The sequence below is a fragment of the Myxocyprinus asiaticus genome, chromosome 34, assembly GCF_019703515.2.
Source record: "Myxocyprinus asiaticus isolate MX2 ecotype Aquarium Trade chromosome 34, UBuf_Myxa_2, whole genome shotgun sequence".
NCBI classification, from domain to species: domain Eukaryota; kingdom Metazoa; phylum Chordata; class Actinopteri; order Cypriniformes; family Catostomidae; genus Myxocyprinus; species Myxocyprinus asiaticus.
Window position 1 is genome coordinate 31,149,871 of NC_059377.1, and position 21,523 is coordinate 31,171,393.

Sequence of the window (21,523 nt, forward strand, 5' to 3'; positions counted from 1 at the left end):
ATTAAAATATAAACCATATTTTAGAAAAAGTAAAGTTTGACATATATAGTGTATTTATATTTTGGCACATGCTATTTGCACTAAATGCGAATAGCGATAGATGTTGTTTGCACTAAGTGTAAAAAGCAACAAAAAGCATCTTCTTTGCACTAAGTGCAAATAGCCTTAGATGCTATTTGCACTCTAGTGCAAATAGTGGCAGATACTCTAACACCCCTGTTTAAATTCTAACATACAGTATAGTGGCATCATTGCATCATTTTATTGTTTATTTGGAGTCCCACAGACACCCTACACCAACCCCTACCCCTAACACTACCTTAAAAAAATTAACCATGGTTTTACTACAGTAACCATAGTATCACCATGGTATTTTTCTTATAAAATCATAGTAACCACAAAATTAAACATGGTTACTGTTAACTACTATTAACAACATGTTACTTTAGCAACACCATGGTCAGTACATCAGAACACATGGTTACTACAATATTACTACAGTAAAACCATGGTTAATTTTATCTGGATCAAATACTTATCTCAACTCCCTGATCTTCACTGTGACCAAATCACTGCGAGAAATCTCTTTTATTTATTACTATAAGTAGTATTATTGGAAATATTAAGAGTAGAGACATGGGAAAAAGCATGTCAAGGGGTGGGATTTGAACCCAGATCTCCAGCATGACAACACATACGCATATCGTCATTACACCCAGAGCTACTACAGCTGCACCTGGTGGTGCAGTTTGTTGTAAAATCCTGTGTTTCCACCAGACTATTGGAGTGCAAACAGTCACTTAGTTATCCAATCTCTTAATCCACTAAATGTCTAACCCATTAACCAGTTTAATGACTCTGCCCCATCGCGAAAAATTTAAATATGCCCGCCTTCATTTGATCAGCAGTTGACCCCAAATAAATCAGTCATGGCTGTCTTGAGTTTGGTTAGCGCAGTGGTGGGCGGAGTTAGTGTAAATAGCCTCTGCCAACAAGAGGGGCTATTTGCACTTAGTGTAAATAGACACTCCGTTATGTTTTTTAACCATGCTATTATATGGTAACATTTTACAATAAGGTTGTATTTGTTAAAGAGATAGTTTGCCCAAAAATTACAATTCTCCCATCATTTACTCACCCTCTTGCCATCCCAGATGTATATGACTTTCTTCCTTCTGCAGAACACAAATGAAGATTTTTAGAAGAATATTTTGCTCTGTAAGTCCATACAATGTAAGTGAATGGGTGCCAAAAAGCACATAAAGGCAGCAGAAAAGTAATCCACAAGACTCCAGTTATTAAATCCATATCTTCAGAAGTGATATGATAGGTGTGGGTGAGAAACGATATTTAAGTCCATTTTTGCTAGAAATTATTCTCCCTGCCCAGTAGGGGGCATATGCATTTTGGAATCACCAAAAACACAAGAAGAAGAATGTGAACGTAGAAGTTAAAGTGGAGACTGACTGAGCAGGGAGGAGAATTTATAGTAAAAATGTACTAAAATATTGATGTGTTTCTCACCTACACCTATCAGATTGCTTCTGAAGGCGTTGGTTTATCCACTGGAGCCATATGGATAACTTTTATGCTGACCTATGTGAATTTTAGAGCTTCAAAATTTTGGCACCCATTCACTTGCATTGTATGGACCTACAGAGCTGAGATATTCTTCTAAAAAACATCATTTGTGTTCTGCTAAAGAAAGAAAGTCATTCACATCCGGGATGGCTGTTCATTTAACATTAGTTAACAACATTAATTAATATGAACTAACAATGAACAATACTTTTACAGCACTAATTAATCTTGGTTGATGTTAATTTGAGCATATACTAATAATTCTTTAAAATGTTAAAAAGTTTTATACATAAATATTAAACTAAAATCAACTTACAATGAACAATATTATTTTCATAAATAAACATTTACCAAGATTGAAAAATGCTGTAAAAAATATTGTTCATTGTTAGTTTTTGATAACTAATGCATTTATTAATGTTAACAAATTCAAACTTATTGTAATCTGTTGCCAATTACATGAATTTGTTGCTATTTTGTGAAATCAGCCAATTCACCAAATCACAGCCAGAATGGACTGGTTGCAGTTGCAAATAAAAATGTGATGGAAAGTATTTATGTTTTTTCCAAATTATACATACCCACTATGTAAATTCAGTCTATTTTCATATTTAAAGCATTGTTATGAAAGTGAAATGTCCAGTAAGGTTTGCAGTACCACAGGAATGCTAAAGCCATGCACAGGAGCAAAGCAAAAGTGTAAGAGGAGCAGTAAAAGTGAAGGAGTAAGAACAGGAGTGGTGCAGTTCAGGAATACACTAGCACTCATTTGTGTACTGATCAACTGTTTTATTCCAAACAAACTGACTTTATTCTCATTTGCTTTATCTCCAAAAATGTACAAAAACAAAAATCTTAATACATCAAAATAATTCTAAATCAATTAATTTCAAGACACATGAGTTTAAAGCAGTATGATACTGCATATAAATATCAATCCAAGCAGTATTTGAATGTATACTTAGACATATTCACTGAATAAGTCAACAAACATCTACAAATTTCAGGAATTTTTTTTTAACACTGTCTAATTAGCTATGTTATTTCCCATAAAACATTTTCTTGTTTATGAAAGAATACCAATGCATGCTGACTTGGAGTAAGGCAGGACAAGGAGGAGTTTAGAAGGTGAAGGTGTTGGTCACATTGAAGGTACAAGATCAAAGGTTGTAAACCTAAGGCTAAACCTTTGGGTTTGGGTGAAGCGTCTCATAGCTTAGTGTGACTTAGCGGAACATAGCATAACAAAGCTTGACATAAACATGATGCAGCATGACATCAGCAGTGACAGCAAGCAAAGACGAGGTAAAAGTGGTAACACCAATGTGCTGGTAGGGTACTCTTATCGCTACAAGAGTGACAGAGCACCGTCATGGGTTAGCATGCTAGTTCCGTGATTCGGTTGTGTGTTTTGAAGCCTAAATTTTCACCATCTAAAGGTGGGTGCAAGGTAGATCACCATGTTAGATCAAAGTTTGTAATCATGTGATTCACCTTGGAGCTAGTTGGTTTGGTTCATGTTTTGAACTCTTTTATGAAAGATTTTCTGAAATCCCTATGAAAAAATAATGGGGATAGTACTTCCTAAAGTGGGCAGGCACTGTTGCTCTACACAGATTTGTTTCCAATCAAATGCTCTCCCCTGCAACTGAACAGCTAGTAGCAAATCATGGTTAATGACTGTGACAAAGCTAAAGTCTATTGGCAATTCTGGCTTCGATATGTCCCGCCCAAACTTCCTGCGTCAATAGAAAATACATCAACAAAGCACAGAAAACTGCACTCGTCAAGCGATTTCATGGGATCTTTAATTTGTGACCATTATGGAATTTTAATAATCATGGGGGAACGTCTGGTGAGTGAGCCTTGTTACAGTCACAGCGCCAGCCTGTGGCAAATGGGTGGTACTACACGTTCATGTTGTTCTGCAGTGAGTTTACCTCCTCTGCATTGTCTTCACTGGCAGCCTTGTTCTTTTCAGGTTTTGCCGTGAGTGAGTTCTGGATGTTCAGAGACTCGTCCTCTTTAGGGGAAATTTTGACTGGCTCCTCCTTGGCATTGTCATCCTGTGGATCAACATACAAACACAATCTGAGATTACTATGAGCAAACAACAATGCCAAAACCTTTTCCTTTCACCCCAACCATCTTACACTTGGAATTAACACTGCCTCGAATGCGTCTCCAGTTACCACTTTTTGACTACATACAAACCTTCATGACTATGTACATGCAGTGTTGTATGTGCAATAGCAATTCTCGTTTTAAAGGTTTAGAATGGCATGAGGGTGAGTAAATAACAAAATTATAATTTTTTGGGGTGAACTGTTCCTTTAAAGTGGCATCAAGCTGGTATAAAACCTTTGTTTTGGCACACTGATTAAGTGTTACATGAGTTGGTGGCTCTTTGGTATTGTCTATAGCATTAAGTATACTACAACTGCGAAGTTATTGGATCAAAATGTGTTTCTAATATGCATTGCACCATGTTTAAACCTGTATTTAGCTCTGTCCAAAGCTATGTCCGGTGATCATACCACCAGATGTTAACACAAGTTGTAAACAGGGTTTTAGAGGACTATAAAATGAACAAACAAAACAGAGGATGTCAGTTGTCTAGAGTGCATGAGATGAGCGTATGTATCTCGATTCAGTTTTTGCTCTATGCAGCTCAACAGAGGAAATGCTGATTTTCAGAGTATAAACTAATCCACAACTAGAAATTTAAAGGGAAATCTGGACTGTACTAATGCTATGTAGCAAGAAATAAAGGACCATATATCTTCAGCACACTATAAGCATAATATTCCACTACCAGTAAACCTTGTCTAATTATCTGGCACTGTTAAGCAATGCTCATTAATTATGGTGTTCTATACGATACAAAGTGTACTGCTGTGACAGCCTATTTTACTAATGCTAGGCATAGAAACACAAGCCTTGCTACCTGTGATATCCCTCTGTGTAACACAAAGTCAGTGATTGTACATGGGGGGCACGGGGAGGGGGGTGGTGGGGGTGAAGACAGCTTTAATCATACTGCTAAAAATCAGACATGTAAAAATTATCATATTCTCAAAAGTGAGAATATGAAAATGCTGTTTCCTAGGGGGAGAATTAGTCTGACAATTAAACACCTAGAGATATTCTCATTACTCTACTGCCAGTCCTCAATTATCCCTCCTTTTCTTGCCTTGTTTCCCCTTCCTTTGCACAGTGAAGCTGTCAATCTATCTTTAATCCTAAATTGCCAATTCCTCTATTGAAATACTGGGGTAATGAACTATAGCATAAAAAGTAATCCATGCGACTCCAGTCAATCAATGAATGTCTTCTGAAGCGAATCGATAGGTTTATGTAAGAAACAAGTCGATAATTAAAACGTTTTTAACTTTAAATCAGCGCTTCCATCCAGGGCTCTGATGCAGTTTGAAATGGTCGAACTCTCGCGTGACATTTGTTCTTCTGTTCTGTTGTAAATAAGTACTGCTTCCGAATTCTCGCATGAACTCAGGCTTCACATCCGCTGTTGGCAGGAAGTGCTTTTTAAAAGTTAATAAAGTTTTAATTATCGATTAATTTTTTACACAAATTGATTTGCTTCAGAAGACATTCATTGATCGACTGGAGTCGTATGGGTTACTTTTATGCTGCCTAAATGTGACTTTTGGACTGTCAAAATGCTGGCACCCATGTACTTCCATTATAAGGACCTGACAGAGCTCTATCTTCTAAAAATCTTTATTTGAAATCTGCTGAAGAAAGACAGTCATAGACATCTGGCATGGCATCAGGGTAAGTGAATAATGAGAGAATTTTCATTTTTGGGTGAACTATTCCTTTAAATCAAAAGCGCTGAAGAACAGGGTCTGATGTTTAAGTTCAACGTTCGCCATGGTATAACGTTCAGGGCAGCAGGGTAACATGACGCTGGGTGGTTAAGACAGCAGTTTAGTCCTCCTTTAAAGATCAAATGTTACAGGTTCGACAGGAGCAATGGCTATGAGTCTGTGGAACATTTAGTCATGGTAATCTGCTCTGAAAGGTGACCTCAAGAAGGCAGCAAAGAGAATGCACCGAATGTGACGAAACTCATGAAGCAATGCAGGTCTTAAATGAATATTCCTGATTCAAAAGTTCAGCTCAGTCGACAGCATTTGTGGCATAATGTTGATTACCACAAAATAATATTTTGACTCATCCCTCCTTTTCTTGAAAAAAACCAAATATGGAGGTTACAGTGAGGCACTTACAATAGAAGTGAAAGGGGCCAATTTTTGGAGGGTTAAAAGGCAGAAATGTCAAGCTTATAATTTTATAAAAGCTCTTAAATTAATTCTTCTGTTAAAACTTACGTATTATTTGAGTTTTAAAGTAGTTAAAATCGTAGTTTTTACAGTCATTTTAGGGTTTAAGGGTTTGTTGACATGAAACAGTGAGTATTTTAACGTTTACAGATTGGCCCCACTCACTTCCATTGTAAGCGCCTCACTGGAACCCAGATCTTTGCTTTTTTTAAAGAAACAGAGGGGCAAGTCAAAAATAATTTTTGTAGTAATCAATATTATGCCATAAATGCTGTCGATTGATCTTAACTTGTATTGCACATGGAATATTCCTTTAACATCTTTGTTCACTGTAAAGAGCTCAGCCTGTGTGGCCCACTGAATTGACTCCAACTGATTATGTGTTTGTTTATGTGAACATTAACTAATGAATGCTGTTCCATTAAATGCGTCTAAACCCATTATACAAGTAACACAATAATTGACAGTCATGAGTACCGAAAGGTAGTTGTTTTTGTAAATTTCACCGTTCTACAAGATTATGAAATCATGGAATATGCTACACAGCAATCAAGACAAATTTCAAAACTGACTCCTTGATGTGTTAGGGGCCATTCACACCAAATGTGTTTTTGTGTCAGTCAAAAAGTCTTTCTATGTAAACATGCACTAGACGAATGTCTCTGACCTTTACGTGGCATCTTGCTGATTTTGTAGCGTCTTGCAGGAGTGCTGTTTTTTAAGGCCAAAACATACTTGTACGCAGATGCTTCTAGCTACGCAAGCACAATTTAATGTGTTGTTGCGTTCCAAAATTTGTCAGACCGCAATAACACCAACGTTGCCACAAGTGGCGCTATAACGGACATTAATGTGAACTGTCCATTTATATGGTGAGTTTTCTCTTTCAAGCCAACTACTGTCATGGTGGCGTAACAGTTTGAAAAATCTTTGCTGGGCAAGTAAATTAAAGTCAATATATTTAAAGCAATTTACCTGAATAATAACACATCAAGACTTACTCTATCGCCCCCTTGAGTACTGAGGTTTGTCTCCATCACAGTCACGCAAGAATGTACATTAAGCATGTTCAGCCGCGCATTGGCTAAGTGCTCACATCTGTGTATGTTTCTGGCCTTAGACACTGTGTCGGGTAAAAAAAAAATAAAAATGCCTACGTTCTGTTCTATTCGTTGCCTTGAGTCTAGCTTTTTTTTAGCACAAGAATGCATTCGGTCTGAATGGCCCCTTAGTGTTTTGGATAATGTGAGGGGATTAGGAACTGGTGAAGTTAACTACATTTCATTGGTTAGCTAAGTGTTATGCTAGATGTTAAGATGAACTTGAGCTATCAAGTTTTCTATGAAGAGAGCAGAAAAATTAAGGTTAAAAAAAAGGCTGCTAAGGAGCTTCACTATTTTATGCCACTGAGTTACACTATTAAATCTATTATTGATTGATAATAGTTTGGTATGTCATGAGTGCTCAAAGGATAGAAGCTCGAGAAGAGGAGAAGTTTGAACTACGATGGTTAACCTGTCAAGGCGAGCAATAAGGAAGCTGCAGGATTCTAAAGCGTTTTTCTGAATAAGCAGGGCACCAAAGAGCCAAAAGTGAAGAGTGATTGGAGGATGTCAGTTTTTGGTCAGTTTGTGTGTCATCTTACCTCACTGCAGGGATCCTCTTTGGGTTTATATTCCCACGTGTATCTGCTCATGGTTTTCTAAGGAGTGGGGTGGCAAGAGAGGATTACTCTACTACCACTAGTATGTTGCCTTACCCTCCTAAAAATGAGTGTAATAATCGACTGACTAAGCTGTTATTCTACAATTTTCACTGTGTTATCAGGAGCGTCGGATTATCTAGTTTAATTTTTCTTTCTACCATTTGCCTACCTCAAAGTGGGGGTTGGGGGGGGGGGTTGTTGGGGGTGGCATGTGAGTCAAGGTAAACAGTCTGAAAGGAAAATGCAAGGAAAATGCCAGAATCTCTCAATGTATCTCTAATTTTCAAACATAATCACACTGGAAATTGATATGTTGTTTCCTTATAGTTCATGTACCCTTAAATCAACCCCATTCAGCCGAATTACTGACAACACCATCCCCCATCAGACATTTTTGTATCAGTACAAGCATAAACACATTTACCACTAGCAACCTCCAAGACATGGGTTCTGGTCCTGTAGGAACCACGAAGGAATCATGCTCACATAAAAAAATTGTTAGCGCAATTTGGAGGTTGCATTTCCACTCAAAAATGGCATTTTACCCCACTGACGGTTAGGTTTAGGGTTGGGGTATGGGGTTAGGGGGGAGAGTAAATACAATTTGCATTCCTGTTGACTTATTAAATCTTTTTTCAACTTAAAATACTATATGCTTTTGGCACCACTCTGTGGACATTTCACACATGCCCATACGTTTAACAACAATTCCAGCTTTGGCCACTGGGGGGAAGTGATTTGAATTTCAGCAGCAAAGCTTTCGGCCTACTGTTAAAAAATTCACTGTGTGATCAGTCTGAACTCTTTCCATATTTATGATGAAGATGGGGGACAGAGAAAATTAGAGATCTCATACACATGGCAAGAAAACAAAAGAAAAGACAGAAAGAAATTATACCACCTGTGTCGAGAGACATACAGAAAGAGAGAGACAGAGTTTATACTTCCAGTCGTACTCATGCGCAGTGGAGAATAGAGGGGAAGAGAGGAGAGGAAAGTTACCTGACAAATAATGTTATCATAGTAAGCCAAAGCGCGGGCATGAGGGAGATTAGTCAGGGTGTCACACAGTTTCCTTACATTTGCCTGAGAGCCCTCTGCAACGGTAGACAGCGAGAAGTTATCGACAAGCTGCCCCGACTGTGGCCGGTACTTGCTGCAGAGACACAGAGAAAGAAAAACGTATAAATGGAAAACATCAGGGTTTGGAATGAGATGAGGGACAGTGCTGAGTAGGATTAAATGTAATCTGGATGATGTAATCAGATTACAAAAATCAAGTACTTGTAATTAGATTAAATTACATTTTAAAATAATCAGATTACAGTCACTTTTTTGTGGATTACATGATTAAATATTAATCAAGCAAAGGCAGGAAATTGTTCATAATTTATATATCCCTCTAATTCTTCTTTAATGTTAAATATTAAATATTTTTTTATTTTAAATTCTAAATTAGCCTACAGCTGATATACATAAAAAATGTATGTATATAAAATGGAATTGTACATTCAGACCTGATACAAGCCGCTAGCCATAATTACACTGAAGATGGAGCAGTAATCCACACATAAATTCATAACCGATTGGATTAGTGCTGTAAAGTTGAGTTTAGTTTAGTTAATTGCTTTTGTACTCGGCTTCAAAAATGTACATGAATGCGCTTTTGCGGCTTTTTTGTGACGTTGATTCACAAATATAACTGGCCTGATCTGTTATCATGTTAACAGAAGTGATGCTGTTTGTAATGCAAAAATTGCAGGAGTAAGAAAAAAAAAAACGTACACAAACAAAATCAGATCAATTCCCATATTTTGACCCATTAAACTTAATGTCCAAATGGTACAAGCTTATCCTAGTCAAATGCTTGTGACATCATATAAACAACAATTAGGTCAGAAGCAATCCAAAAGCAATCAGATTAGATTACTTTAAAAAATATAATCCAAGAGATTCCATTCCTGAATACAATTTTAGGCATGTAATTTGTAATCAGTACCAGATTACAATTCAGAAGTAATCTACCCAGCACTGACAAGGGAAACGTACTAAAGGTTACTGACATACAGTACATCTAAAAAGACCCACGTGAAATTTAGATGCATATTCTTTACAAAACCACATATTTTTTCAAGACAAATTAACTGTAATTATAATTTCATTTACAATTTACATTTTTAAAAGGTTGATATATCTTTTACTCAATCCTGAAAAGTTCAACACACATTGAAAATGAATTCTGTCTTTTGGGTAATGTAAAAAAAAAGGCTGAATAACATCTCTGCCCTCACAAACACATACATATAAGTACAATGGACTAGGATAATTCCCCCCCCCCCCCAAAACATTTAGTTATAAACTTACAAAAAGATAAACTTATGTACTCTATATTGCTATGTGACACTATATTTCTCTATATAGCTATAATAGAGCTGTTCAGCTTGTAGTCCAAAAACCCGGAAGTCTAATTCGCTATGGGTTCCCTCGGGGTTTTCCTATGAGTTTTTATAATGGGGTTTTTGAACTTATAAGAAAAATAAGGTCTGTGGTAAACATTACTTGACGATATGTGGACATTTTGTTCTACAACACAAATTACACACAGTCATACCTCAAAGTGAATTTTAAAGTCTCATTGAATTATACACTTTTTTGAAAAAACACACGGTGGCTTCAAAATTCACATTTGAGGTATGACTGTGTGTAATTTATGTTGTAGAACAAAAAGTCTGTGTATCATCAAGTAATGTTTACCACAGACCTTATTTTACACATAAGTTCAAAAACTTCAGGTTCGCCTCAAATTGACGTCACGGCTGAACAGCTCTATTGTTATTGGGAGTGGTGAGGTGTACTGAAAAAAAAAAAGTTGCAGGTTATAACACACAAAGATGTGGCCCAGGAGCTATAACCATTGTGAACTTGCTGTAAACTAGGTATCTTATCTCAGGTTGCTCTATGAGGACTGTCCCTGTAATGGCCATAATGCCATACACTTTGGATAAAAGCATAGACTAAATGACAACTTGCTATACTTGCAAACGACACATAAAAATGAACATGAACATGAACATGGTATTTAACATGTAATTACATGACAAATGGAAACTTAAAACAATCAATGTATTACAAGAGAAATACCAGTGTTAAATGCATTAAACATCATTATAAACACTTATGGGTCAAACAGGACCCACATATACATTCTAGGGATAGTGATGCAAATTCTCTTAAAATGTAAAAAAATACATATTCAATTAAATGTTAAAAAAGTCAATTCACATGGTCAAATAAATTTATTGAGGAATACTTGGAGTGGCAGTACCACTTCATGTAAAAATGATTGACGGCTGTGCAATTTTTTGACCGAAATATGCGTTCTAGGGTTCAAATTAATGGTGGGATAGGAGGCTAGCTAAAATGTGATGCCTGTATTGTACTGATTTGAAATTCTTTTTGTTGATTGGTTGGTCTCTTTGGGAATAAAAGTCGTAAACAGTCCCTTTATGGCATCCTTGCACATATCATGGTTTACCAGAGTTGAAATACTGGATTTTTGATTAGATTGGATTTAGGCACAAATGCTAAATCTATTAGCAAGTGATTTCATCACATTACACTCATGTACACATTTAAAATGTTTTAAGTCGTGTTGCTATACTTTCATGTTTATCCCGGTGCAATGCCTTGGCACATAGACTTCCATTGTAAATTAATTTCTGTAAACCCTATTTTTGCATGTTTTTACAAACTCTCTCAGTTGAAATAATTTTCTGTGGCAATAGACAGAATGTCACAGATGTGGTCAATACAGCTCAACTTATATTGAACTCAGAACATTCCCTATATGTTATATTTAGGTTGATGTGTTTAAGTGCCAAGTAGAAATAGAAAGTAGCTTGAATAGACATTTTTGGTGTATTGAATGTACTGGATTAAACTATCATCTCGTTTCTGCTATACTGTACGTGTGTGCACCAAACACACAGCTGTTACCTGCAGCAGATGGTGCTGATGTAAACTGTACCGAGTGCACAGAGTTCAGAATATACACATTTGTCATGCATTTACTCTTGCCTTTGCCACCTCCTTCTACGTAGTTGTCTATTCAACTACTCAAACCCCTTGGACACTTCTCTTTTCTGTTTTCTATTTATCTCTCCTCTCCTTCTTTTGCTCCCTTCTCTTAAAGGAACAGTTCACCCAAAAAAAAAATTCAGTCATCATTTACTAAAACATACATATTAAGAACAATATGAGAGTGAGTAAATGATGACAGAATTGTCATTTTTGTGTGAACTATCCCTTTAACTTGTCTGCCTGCCATCTCACCCCGCTCTTGTACTGGTGTTTAAATGCCTTTGGCTGCACAGTATATAGGTCACCCTCACACACATACACACACTTGTGCTGCACTGTCAGATTGGCCTACTTTCAGGAAAGAAGGGTCATATCATTGTGGTGAAATCCCATGTTTACACTGTACATTTTATTGTACTACAGTGCCTGCGATAAAATGTATTCAGCACAACCAGTTAATATTTATATTTAAATTGTCAAATCTGAAACTAGGACTGTAGACCATCAAATCCGAGTAGCCATCACTGCTATTATAGCAACAGTCTCACCTGCGCTTGCGAAGTCGTCTGTTTTCGGTCTTAAGCAGGTGCAGCCTCTTGGAGAAAAAGACGATAACCATAAAGAGGAGGAGCAACATGATGGTGACCCCACCCACTGCCATACACATCACCTGGAAGTCTGAAATGACAGATTCACACCTGGATCCCTTGTTCCAGATATACTCCTGCACATTACACCTACAGATGGGCAAAAGAGAGAGAGAGAGAGAGAGAGAGGTGTTGGAGAAGACACACGTTTATTAACTGTCCTAATTTCACTATGCAAAGAGATGTTATATGTTATTATATAACTTGGGAGGGGTCTGCATCACTAGAACCTCTGTCCACATTTACTTTCATTACATAACCCTAACCCTTTTATGGGGTGAAATATCCCTTTAATCTCATTGGTATCTAGGAGAAACAATAAAAAATTTTTTTTTTGTGTGATTTTTCCAAAGGGGAAATATTTAAAGAAAAAGAATATTTGGCTGTGGAAAGAGAGAATGCAAAGGGGATTATGTGTGCATGTTTTTGGTCATACAAGAGACAATTGGATTCAAGATGTTGCCTAACGCTGTTTGTGATATTTTCACTGGGATCCAAACAAATTGGCCATGACACACACATCTGTGCAGAGATGAAAGAGAGTGAGTGATAAATGCTATAGATGGTGGGATGATAGTATTTTTTTTCACTATGAGTTTATGAGTGTGGCCTGCTGACTTATTTATCATTACAAGAATTCGACTGCAAGGTTAGCCTCTCATACAGCTTACAGCTGCACCACTGGACAGATGGCCTTGTCAAGGATGTGCATTTGTGTTTCTGTATTTGTGCCTGTTCCAGTGAGAATAAACCGCCTAAGTTATGGTCAGAATGAAGTACACAGCTTCTAAAAATGCGCTACAGGCCAAAGAGATTGGCCAGTTGTTCATATAAAAAAATACCTTAGCAAGCATCACTAACTATTAGTGACACTTTGTTCATCAGACTAAAGGCATGTGGTGTAATATTGGTTAAGCACAAGTCATAAATACTGTATACACATACAGTACACTTACACACTAAATTTACCCAGAGGCTTCTGAGAGCATACAGTGTGTTAAAGGCTGATCAATACTGTATGTAGGCCATACTTACTCTCTAGCCTAAAAAAGAGGTCAACCGGAAACTCAATTTTATTGTTTACTACTACACATCCATTTGGTGTAAGTTATTGGGCTGGGCAGCATACACACACATACACACACATTTATATTGTTGATATTCTGAGATAATTACATTTTCTATCCCCTACCCCTAAACCTCACATAAACCTTTTGGCATTTTTAGATTTTCCAATATTTAGCATGTTTATTAGGCCATTTTTCTTGTGGCGACCATTGGCTGGTTCCTAATATAGGTGATTTCAGGTTTTACTATCTTTGTGGGGACATTTAGACCTTTAGCAAACATGTACAGTCTTTTTTTCCATCTAATAGGTCATAGATCCTCTACAGATGGAAACCTTGACTTTGTAACAGCACTGACCCTATTTATGTAGACCGATTAGAGCATACCTCTGTCACCCTCTTTTCTCTCTCTCTCTGCGATTGACAAGTTAGCCCCACGGCATGTGCCAGACATGAACGTCCAGCGCCTGATTGAAAGGTGCTAATGCCGAGCAAAATTTGGTTTGTGTGTTGGTTTCATAATTTATATTAATTGATTTATTCCTTTTCCAGGCACTCAAAGCACTTTACATAGTAGCGGGGGAATCTACTCAACCACCACCAGTGTGCAGCATCCACCTGGAGGATTTGACGGCAGCCATGCAACAGAATGCTCACCACACAACAGCTATTGATGGAGTACAGCAGAGTACAGTGATGTAGCCAATTCATAACTATAGAGGATTATTAGGAAGCCATGATGGATAGAGGCTAATGGGAAAATCTGGCCAAGACACAAGGGTTACACCCCTAATCTTTTCGAGAAATGCCCTGGGCTTCATCAGGAAGATATTAGTGACCTGTGACCAAATAAAAAGCTTGGGGAATTGCTCTGTTCTATTCCATCTCCTCTACATCTGCATTACACATACTGGGTCAAGCATGTTAAAGGCAACAGCCAATGATCTTTGATGTTTCCAACAGAAATTAATAAGTACACTGTTGGTTCACTTAAGCATAGTTATGTCACCAAATATTCCACAAATCTATAGCAACGGCCTGAGAAGCTAGCCTTCATGCAACCAGCAGCAACTTTATGACAAGTGTTGGACAACTTAACCAACATCAATTCTGTGGCTTGTATGACCTATTCTTTTATCATACAGTACATAAAATCTATATAATATTTATAAAACAGTGTCAGGGTGATTGTAGGTTTAGATTATTGCCTTGTATAAGTCAGTATTTAGTGGACAGCCTAAAAGTTTTCCTATAAAACCTCTGACAATTGACCTACAGTGTAAAAATGCTTGCCTGACCCGGTTAGCCCATTACACATGTTAGCATGAGCTTGGCCCAGTTTCAAGATAGCTGATGGTAGGCAGTTTACTACTGTTCCCAAGGAGAGCCTTCAGCTGAGGCTCAATCCATCTTCAATCCCCTAATATTTGATTTTAGGACATTTTAGAGACTAGCACTAAGCTTCTCTTGAAAATGTAAAACAAACATAATCCCACACCATGAACAGATGCACAGTGGACATGTATGAACATGACCAAAGGACTGATCTTCAGACTTCAGAATTTTGATGCTCTCAGAACATTTGTAGGGTGAATTTTCTTTTTGAAAGATAAGAGTTTGCTGTATCATTTCATTTTATATTTAATGTTATACATGTATGGTTATGCACAAGTAACCAGTCTTGTCAAGCACCATTTACACTAGCATGAATTTCCTTGCTGGTCCAGGATGGTTTATGCTTCTTTGATGCTAGTCTAGCCAAGCCAATTAAGTTTTTGGCTGGGTCTCCAAACAACAGTCAAACAGTGATTCTCTATTGCAAGCTTCATTCAGTCAGTTTTTGCACAAGTGCATCTTACCTGCAGAAAGCACCAATACCGTCAACCACATAACACTGTCCTCCATTGAAGCAGTAACTGGTGTAGATCTCACATGGCGAGACACATGTGCCATTGCTACGTACAAATCCAAGAAGACAACCTGAGTTGTCTGCCAGATCCAATGCTCCTGCAGAGTCATAACCTACAGACACACCATCACCAGAGGCAAAAGGTTTCATGTTAGAGGGCACAGCACCGGCAACAAGACGGACATTTTCATCTTCCATATCAGGAGGTGTTGGTTGGCTCTCATCAGGGTAAACTTCGGTGGTGGAATAGTCAGGTGACAGATAATCATAAAAGTCAGAGAGTGTCCAGGATGTTGGATCTCCTCCTTGGAGCTTGTGAGCCTGAGCAGGAGGATCGGGGATGATATGATGGGGAGGAGGATTGTAAAAATTCACTGTGATAATATCCTCTGGTTGGGGATGGGCTGAATCATAACGAGGAGAATGTGTGTTTGGATGCATTGGGTCAAGTTCTAACAATGTCCCATCTGCTTGTAGTCTCTCGCTCTTCCAACGTGGGGCGCTGTCATCAATGACCTCCTTATTGAAGTTTAGCTGGGGCTGGCCACGTGTCTGGGGTTCAGCCAGAGTGGGCAGTCTGGCAGCCATGCCACCTAGTATCAGATCAATCAGGTGTTCTCGCTCAGCAGAACCAGCACTGATGTTAATGGTTGCACTGGTTGAGGTCCCACTTTCTCCACTGCTGCCAGAATCCTCCCCAGCTTGTGGTTTCCAATAGTGAGTTTGAGCCAGGGTGATGGGTGTGGCCACACCAGGAAGTGCAGGCTTAAGCCCCACCCTCTTTGAGTGTGAAGCGTTAGTGTGAGTAGAACTGGAGATGAATAAACTGCCTGAAAAATCATAAACAAAAAGAGAAATATGAGATGCACGCTGTTGTCCCTGATAATTTAAGATCATTAAAAAAGTTTTGTATAGTTGTTGTTTTTTTAAAGAATGTAAATCATACTACTGCAAAGATGGGTGTATAAAAGGGTGGTGACTCCAGTGAGTTCATGTTGACTGATCTCCAATGAGTGAAGAAATTAACTGGAAAAAGATGTTGGCATCAAAGTAGGTGGAGCACTGGGTCACATCCACCTATCATGTGGACCAATGGCAGTACAAAGCACAATTTTTTCCTGAAAGTTTCGAACCACCGCAACAAACTCAAAAACACCTGTTTGGCCAGATTTTGTTCGAAATGAAATAACACACTTTCTTTGATTTTGCTGGAAGTATATTGGCACCTTTACAGTACACTAATTGCTGTAAAAGCCACCCTGGAGTGAGTTGGAGTTAAGTGTCTTAACTGCACAATGGGGAAAAAGTCCTTTCCTGTTAGGTCATCTTTACTTTGGGTAGAACATGCAATGTTTAACCCTTTTAACAAACTACATAAACATAAATAAATTAAACTGAAAAAATTATTTTTATTTGAAAATATTTTACTATGTGAGAAGAAATACGGAGTAATACAAAGACATGAAATTAATCACAGCTATACGTAAATCAGTTGCCTGGGACAATGGTCCATTGTACAGTTAAGTGATCATTATACCAAATACTGTATTTGAACTCAGAATGCTGCAATTGTCCAATCAGAATCAATGCTTCATTGGATCTTAAAACAGCATTAACATTAGTTCCACCCTATCTGCATATTGGAGTTCCATGCCTCCAACAGATGTACAGTGGCAAGAAAATGTATGTGAACCCTTTGAAATTAGTGGGTTTTCTGCATTAATTGGTCCTACAATGTGATCTCATCTTCATTAAAATCACAACTAAGTATAGACAAACACAATGTGCTTAAGCTAACAACACACAATCAATTATAATCTTACATGTCTTCATTGAACACATCCCATTAACATTCACAGTACTGTGGAAAAAGTAAGTGAACCCCTAGGCTTAAGACATCAATAAGAGCTAATTAAAGTCAGGAGTTGGCAAACCTGGCCTCCAATTAATTAAATGAGATTGGAGGTGTGGGTTAGAGCTACTTTGACTCTACAAGAAGTGTAGAGCGCTACTCACAAGAAGTATCTGCTGATGTGGTCCATGCCTTAAAAAAAAGAAGACCTACAATCAAGAATTTTTGCTTTGCATAAAGCTGGAAAGGGTTAGAAAGTTATCTCGAGAGCTCAGATATTCATCTGTACACAGTTAAACAAACTGTCTATAAATGGAGAAGATTTAGTGCTCAAAATGCTGGCTGCCAACCAATGCTGAGAATTCATAGTCCACTATTTCTCTCCTTACTGTTTTCTGTTTTCCTATAGGTAATGATTCAGTTATTAATTACATACTATGTTCAAATTCACATAATGAAGGTGAACTCTAATCCCTAGGCATGTGCAATTGAGAAGGTTTTGTAATATAGACATAAATCCAGGCAGGATACAAGTATCTCCACAAATCTTATAACCATACTGCAAATTTAGTAACTCTACAGTCTTTCAAAGAGAGAACAAAAGACACAGAATAAACTCTGTATCACACACACTTGCACAAATCTGCTTAATTATACGGTGCTGTATGCAAGCCGAGGCCCCAGATTTCTTTCCAAAGCGGCTTGTGGTAGATGGATTAGGAGCTCTGATTTACTAATGCACCCCTCTGAGCCTGGGCCAGAATTGGGATTGAGATTAGGATTAAGGTTTGTAGGTTTGGTAAGGTTTGAGACTTGCAGTGGTCAATCTGGAGAGACAGAGAGATGGGCAACGAAAACCTCTGACACACAATGGGGAATTCCTCTTTAGAACTGCAAAATCTCACTGACCTAATTGATTGTTCTTTGGAGTTGGCCAACAGGAGTAAAGAGTCTAATATAGTCCCCTTTTATACATATATAGAATATATGAACACACATGGAAATACAGTCCATTTGTCCTCATTTCAATCTCTGATAGGATCTCTAGAATTATTTCACAATATTGTGTAATATTATCTCAAGTTGCTCTAAATAGGGATAGTCAAAAATCAAATTATTTACAGATATGTTAACAAGGTGGACAGTTAGAACATAATTAAAATGGATGTTTATGCATGTAGAATCAGCAGCAAACAATGAAAAATTGTTTGGAAACAATGAGTTAAACCAATTATTTGGTGTGCAAAGGGCGGAAAACAAAACAGAGATTTTTCACATATCTTGTTTAAACAATTCACTATCAAAGCAAGGGAAAACTAGAGTAACAAAGAGGAAAAGAATACAGTGAGAAATAATTATATTCTAATTTCATCAGATTTTTTCTCACTGTTTTTTTTTGGCTATCTTCTTTAACTCTCAATATTTGATTGACAAGTGTGAAATCCAGTTACTATGGGCATTCTTGGTTTAATTCTTCTTCTTTGTAAATCAAATGTGAGTCACACATCTACCCCTAACAGACACTAACAAACACACTTGCCAAGAAGCAATGTAAAGGGGCTGCCATTTTGGAACATCTCAAAAGCCATGTAGAACAGAGACCCCTCTGTTCTCCCCACTCAAATCATTTCCTCTCTTTCTCCAATTCATTTATTCACAAAATCCCCCCTGAGAAGGTAACGGAGATCGTTGCGTATGCATGAACCATTTCTCACGTACCCGCACATGATATTCAAAGTTTTCATCTTAGGTTCTCACCAACATAGTTCAACAGAAATGCAATAAAATTATCCATAATGAGCCAATGGACTGACAACGATAAAACTGAACAAAACACTGCTTCCTCTCAAAGCAGGAGAGCAGGAGAGAGAGGGTACAAGAGGAAAACAGTAGTTTTAATTTGCATAACTCTTTAGAAAGGGGTCAAATGACAGAAAAGATTGGTGAGGGGAAAAGAGAGATACTGAAAGAAAAATAGCACACAAAAAACACATTTACGCTGTCCTCAAATAGAGCAAAGATGAGGAAAATGTGAAAGTGTGTGTGTTTTTCTTTCCGCCTATTTAAAGAGCAGCACCAAAGCCTTTGAGAGGGATTTCTGTTCCCTGTTTAGTAAGCATGTCAAGACAGCAAGAGAGAGAGAGAAGGATAGTGAGAAAAAAGGGTGTAAGAAAAGCAAGAATAAGAAAGCAATCAGGGCGAGAGCTGCTTTCCAACTATTTTCTCATGAGCTCTCCAGTGAGACATTTAAATTTGAATGTGTTTAAGTATGTTGTTGTCTTTGTTCTCTCACCACGCTCATACCTCAGAACCAATATCATGCAAAATAAATAAATCAAAAATAATAAAACTACATTTTTCTTAAGATGAGCAGTGTTTGCTCATCCAAGTCACATCCATGATATGAGGGTGTTGTGGATGGTTGCCAGGGCATTGCTATGTAGTTGCTAGGGTGTTTTGGGTGCATGCAAAGTATAAGGCACATTAACAGTGATGCTTGCCTTTGCAAGCTCTACTAATAAAACATATACAGTAAATGCTGTATATATAAAAATCTCATATAGAAATGCGACCCTGTAGTGTTGAATGCACTCCATCTCAACATTTCCTTTCCCTATTCATTTAAAAGCAGAGCATGCAATCATCCTCTTAGTCTCTAGCTGACATACTTCCTTATGTAACACTCTTGAGGGAAAAACTCTCTTACAAAACATGGTAAAATATCAAATGTCAATGTCTCTCTCATTCTTTCTTCTCTGTCATCTCTTCCACAATCTGATGACCTAAGCAGACCTGTAATCTGGAGGAGTATCTAAGGTGATGACTTTTCAGTATGTGTTGTCCAAGGAGGTCTGTAATACCTAAGAGAAATCAGTTAGCATTCCCCTTAAATTTATACATAATACTCAGCTACTTCTGAATGGCCGTCAATGGAAAAGGTGCTTTTTGCCCACAGAATAGTGTGTAGTTACGGCATCTACCAGCAGTCCCCTAACTGGTAACTCGTCCTTGCTAACTAGCCAAACCCTGAGCCCTTGATGTTGTCTAAGAGCTGAGGTCACAGCCTCATTTCAACCCTTAACTGCAGTAGAACCTTCCACAATGCTAAAGAAAGACCAACTGTGTTTCTCACTTTATCGAAAACTAAACATCAACTTGAAGCCAAATATCATAATATTCTTTTATATATTTATACTAAGGCTTTTCACACAATTTAAATGAATTCAATTTACCAATTGGAAATTTGAAACAGCATCTGCAGACTTGCATTTTCTGCACTGATTTTGAGGGAAAATATATGGAATTTGCAAGGGGCAGAGGATGTGTTTAACTTTATGAATGGCAGGTGTCCCAATTCTGTAGGTTTCTGCAATCGCAGGTTCTATGTGGGTCTGCCAGTTTATTCTACTTTGCAGCCAATTCTATCCGTATGTAAAAATAACAGACAACCCAACATTTAACCCACATAATCTTACTTTTAAATCTGATGACACTACTAAACTACTGATGATACTACTCTGCTTAATGAAGTCCAAACTCTTTGGATTGTTATAAATAGTACACTGATGCTGCTTCGCGGGGGGAGCTGGCATGGTTGTGCTTGGCATCAGGTACACAGCAGGGGCAGTGCAAAGCCAAGCAGACATATAGAGATGCCAGACCTTCTGATTTAACAGTGCCAACTCTGTGAAACATGCGCTATTGTTTCCACCAAAACAATGATCTCTTTTATAAAGTATGACACAATAATTGTGCCAATTATTTTAAAATTAATATCTTGTTTATTTTTTGGAAACAATGCAATACATGTGAAAAGAAGATGTATCACATGGATTGAATTTTGGTTTGTGTACACACATGAGCTGGTAATGAAATTAATAGAGCATATTAGACAAGTACAAAAAGCAGACTGTTTTAGGTTGTCTTACTGCATTACAACAAAGGTATATTCCAGTTCAATCTACCCTTGTGAAAGCCAAATGTTTGTTTTCTTATCCATAAAAACAGTGTGACTTCAAGACTTAAGGGGATTTACTGGTATTTATTTACTTATGAAATTCATAGATTTGAGATTCTGACATATAAATGCAACATCTTTAAAAGAGATATGAAGAAAGTCTTAAATCTCATACATAGGTCATTAGATGTCCAGAGAAGTACAGAGCCTTTTTAAAAATGACTAACGTCCCCAATATACAAGTGAAGTAAATCTATTTTAGTCAGAGGGATGTATATTTTATAAGGTAAGGTATATATATATATATATATATATATATATATATATATATATATATATATATATATATATGTATATCAGATATCCATTTTATCCAGGAGTGGGACTGGGGCCTGAGCTGTTAAAATAGTTTCAAAA

General features: G+C 37.4%; 1 protein-coding gene across 4 annotated transcripts in view; it reads right to left on the bottom strand.

Annotated features, from left to right (window-relative positions):
- Positions 1-21,523, bottom strand: part of LOC127425482 (chondroitin sulfate proteoglycan 5-like) — a 30,867-nt gene that overhangs the window by 2,034 nt on the left and 7,310 nt on the right. The window contains exons 2-6 of one of the 4 annotated variants that reach the window (XM_051671538.1): positions 15,247-16,126; positions 12,222-12,410; positions 8,674-8,749; positions 7,534-7,590; positions 3,522-3,647 (exon numbers count right to left, since the gene is read on the bottom strand). In XM_051671538.1, coding sequence (XP_051527498.1) covers positions 3,522-3,647; positions 7,534-7,590; positions 8,674-8,749; positions 12,222-12,410; positions 15,247-16,126 — 1,328 coding nt within the window. Of the gene's footprint in view, positions 1-1,997; positions 3,648-7,533; positions 7,591-8,595; positions 8,750-12,221; positions 12,411-15,246; positions 16,127-21,523 lie in introns of those variants that run through there. The other 3 variants (XM_051671537.1, XM_051671539.1, XM_051671540.1) reach the window with 3 other exon arrangements.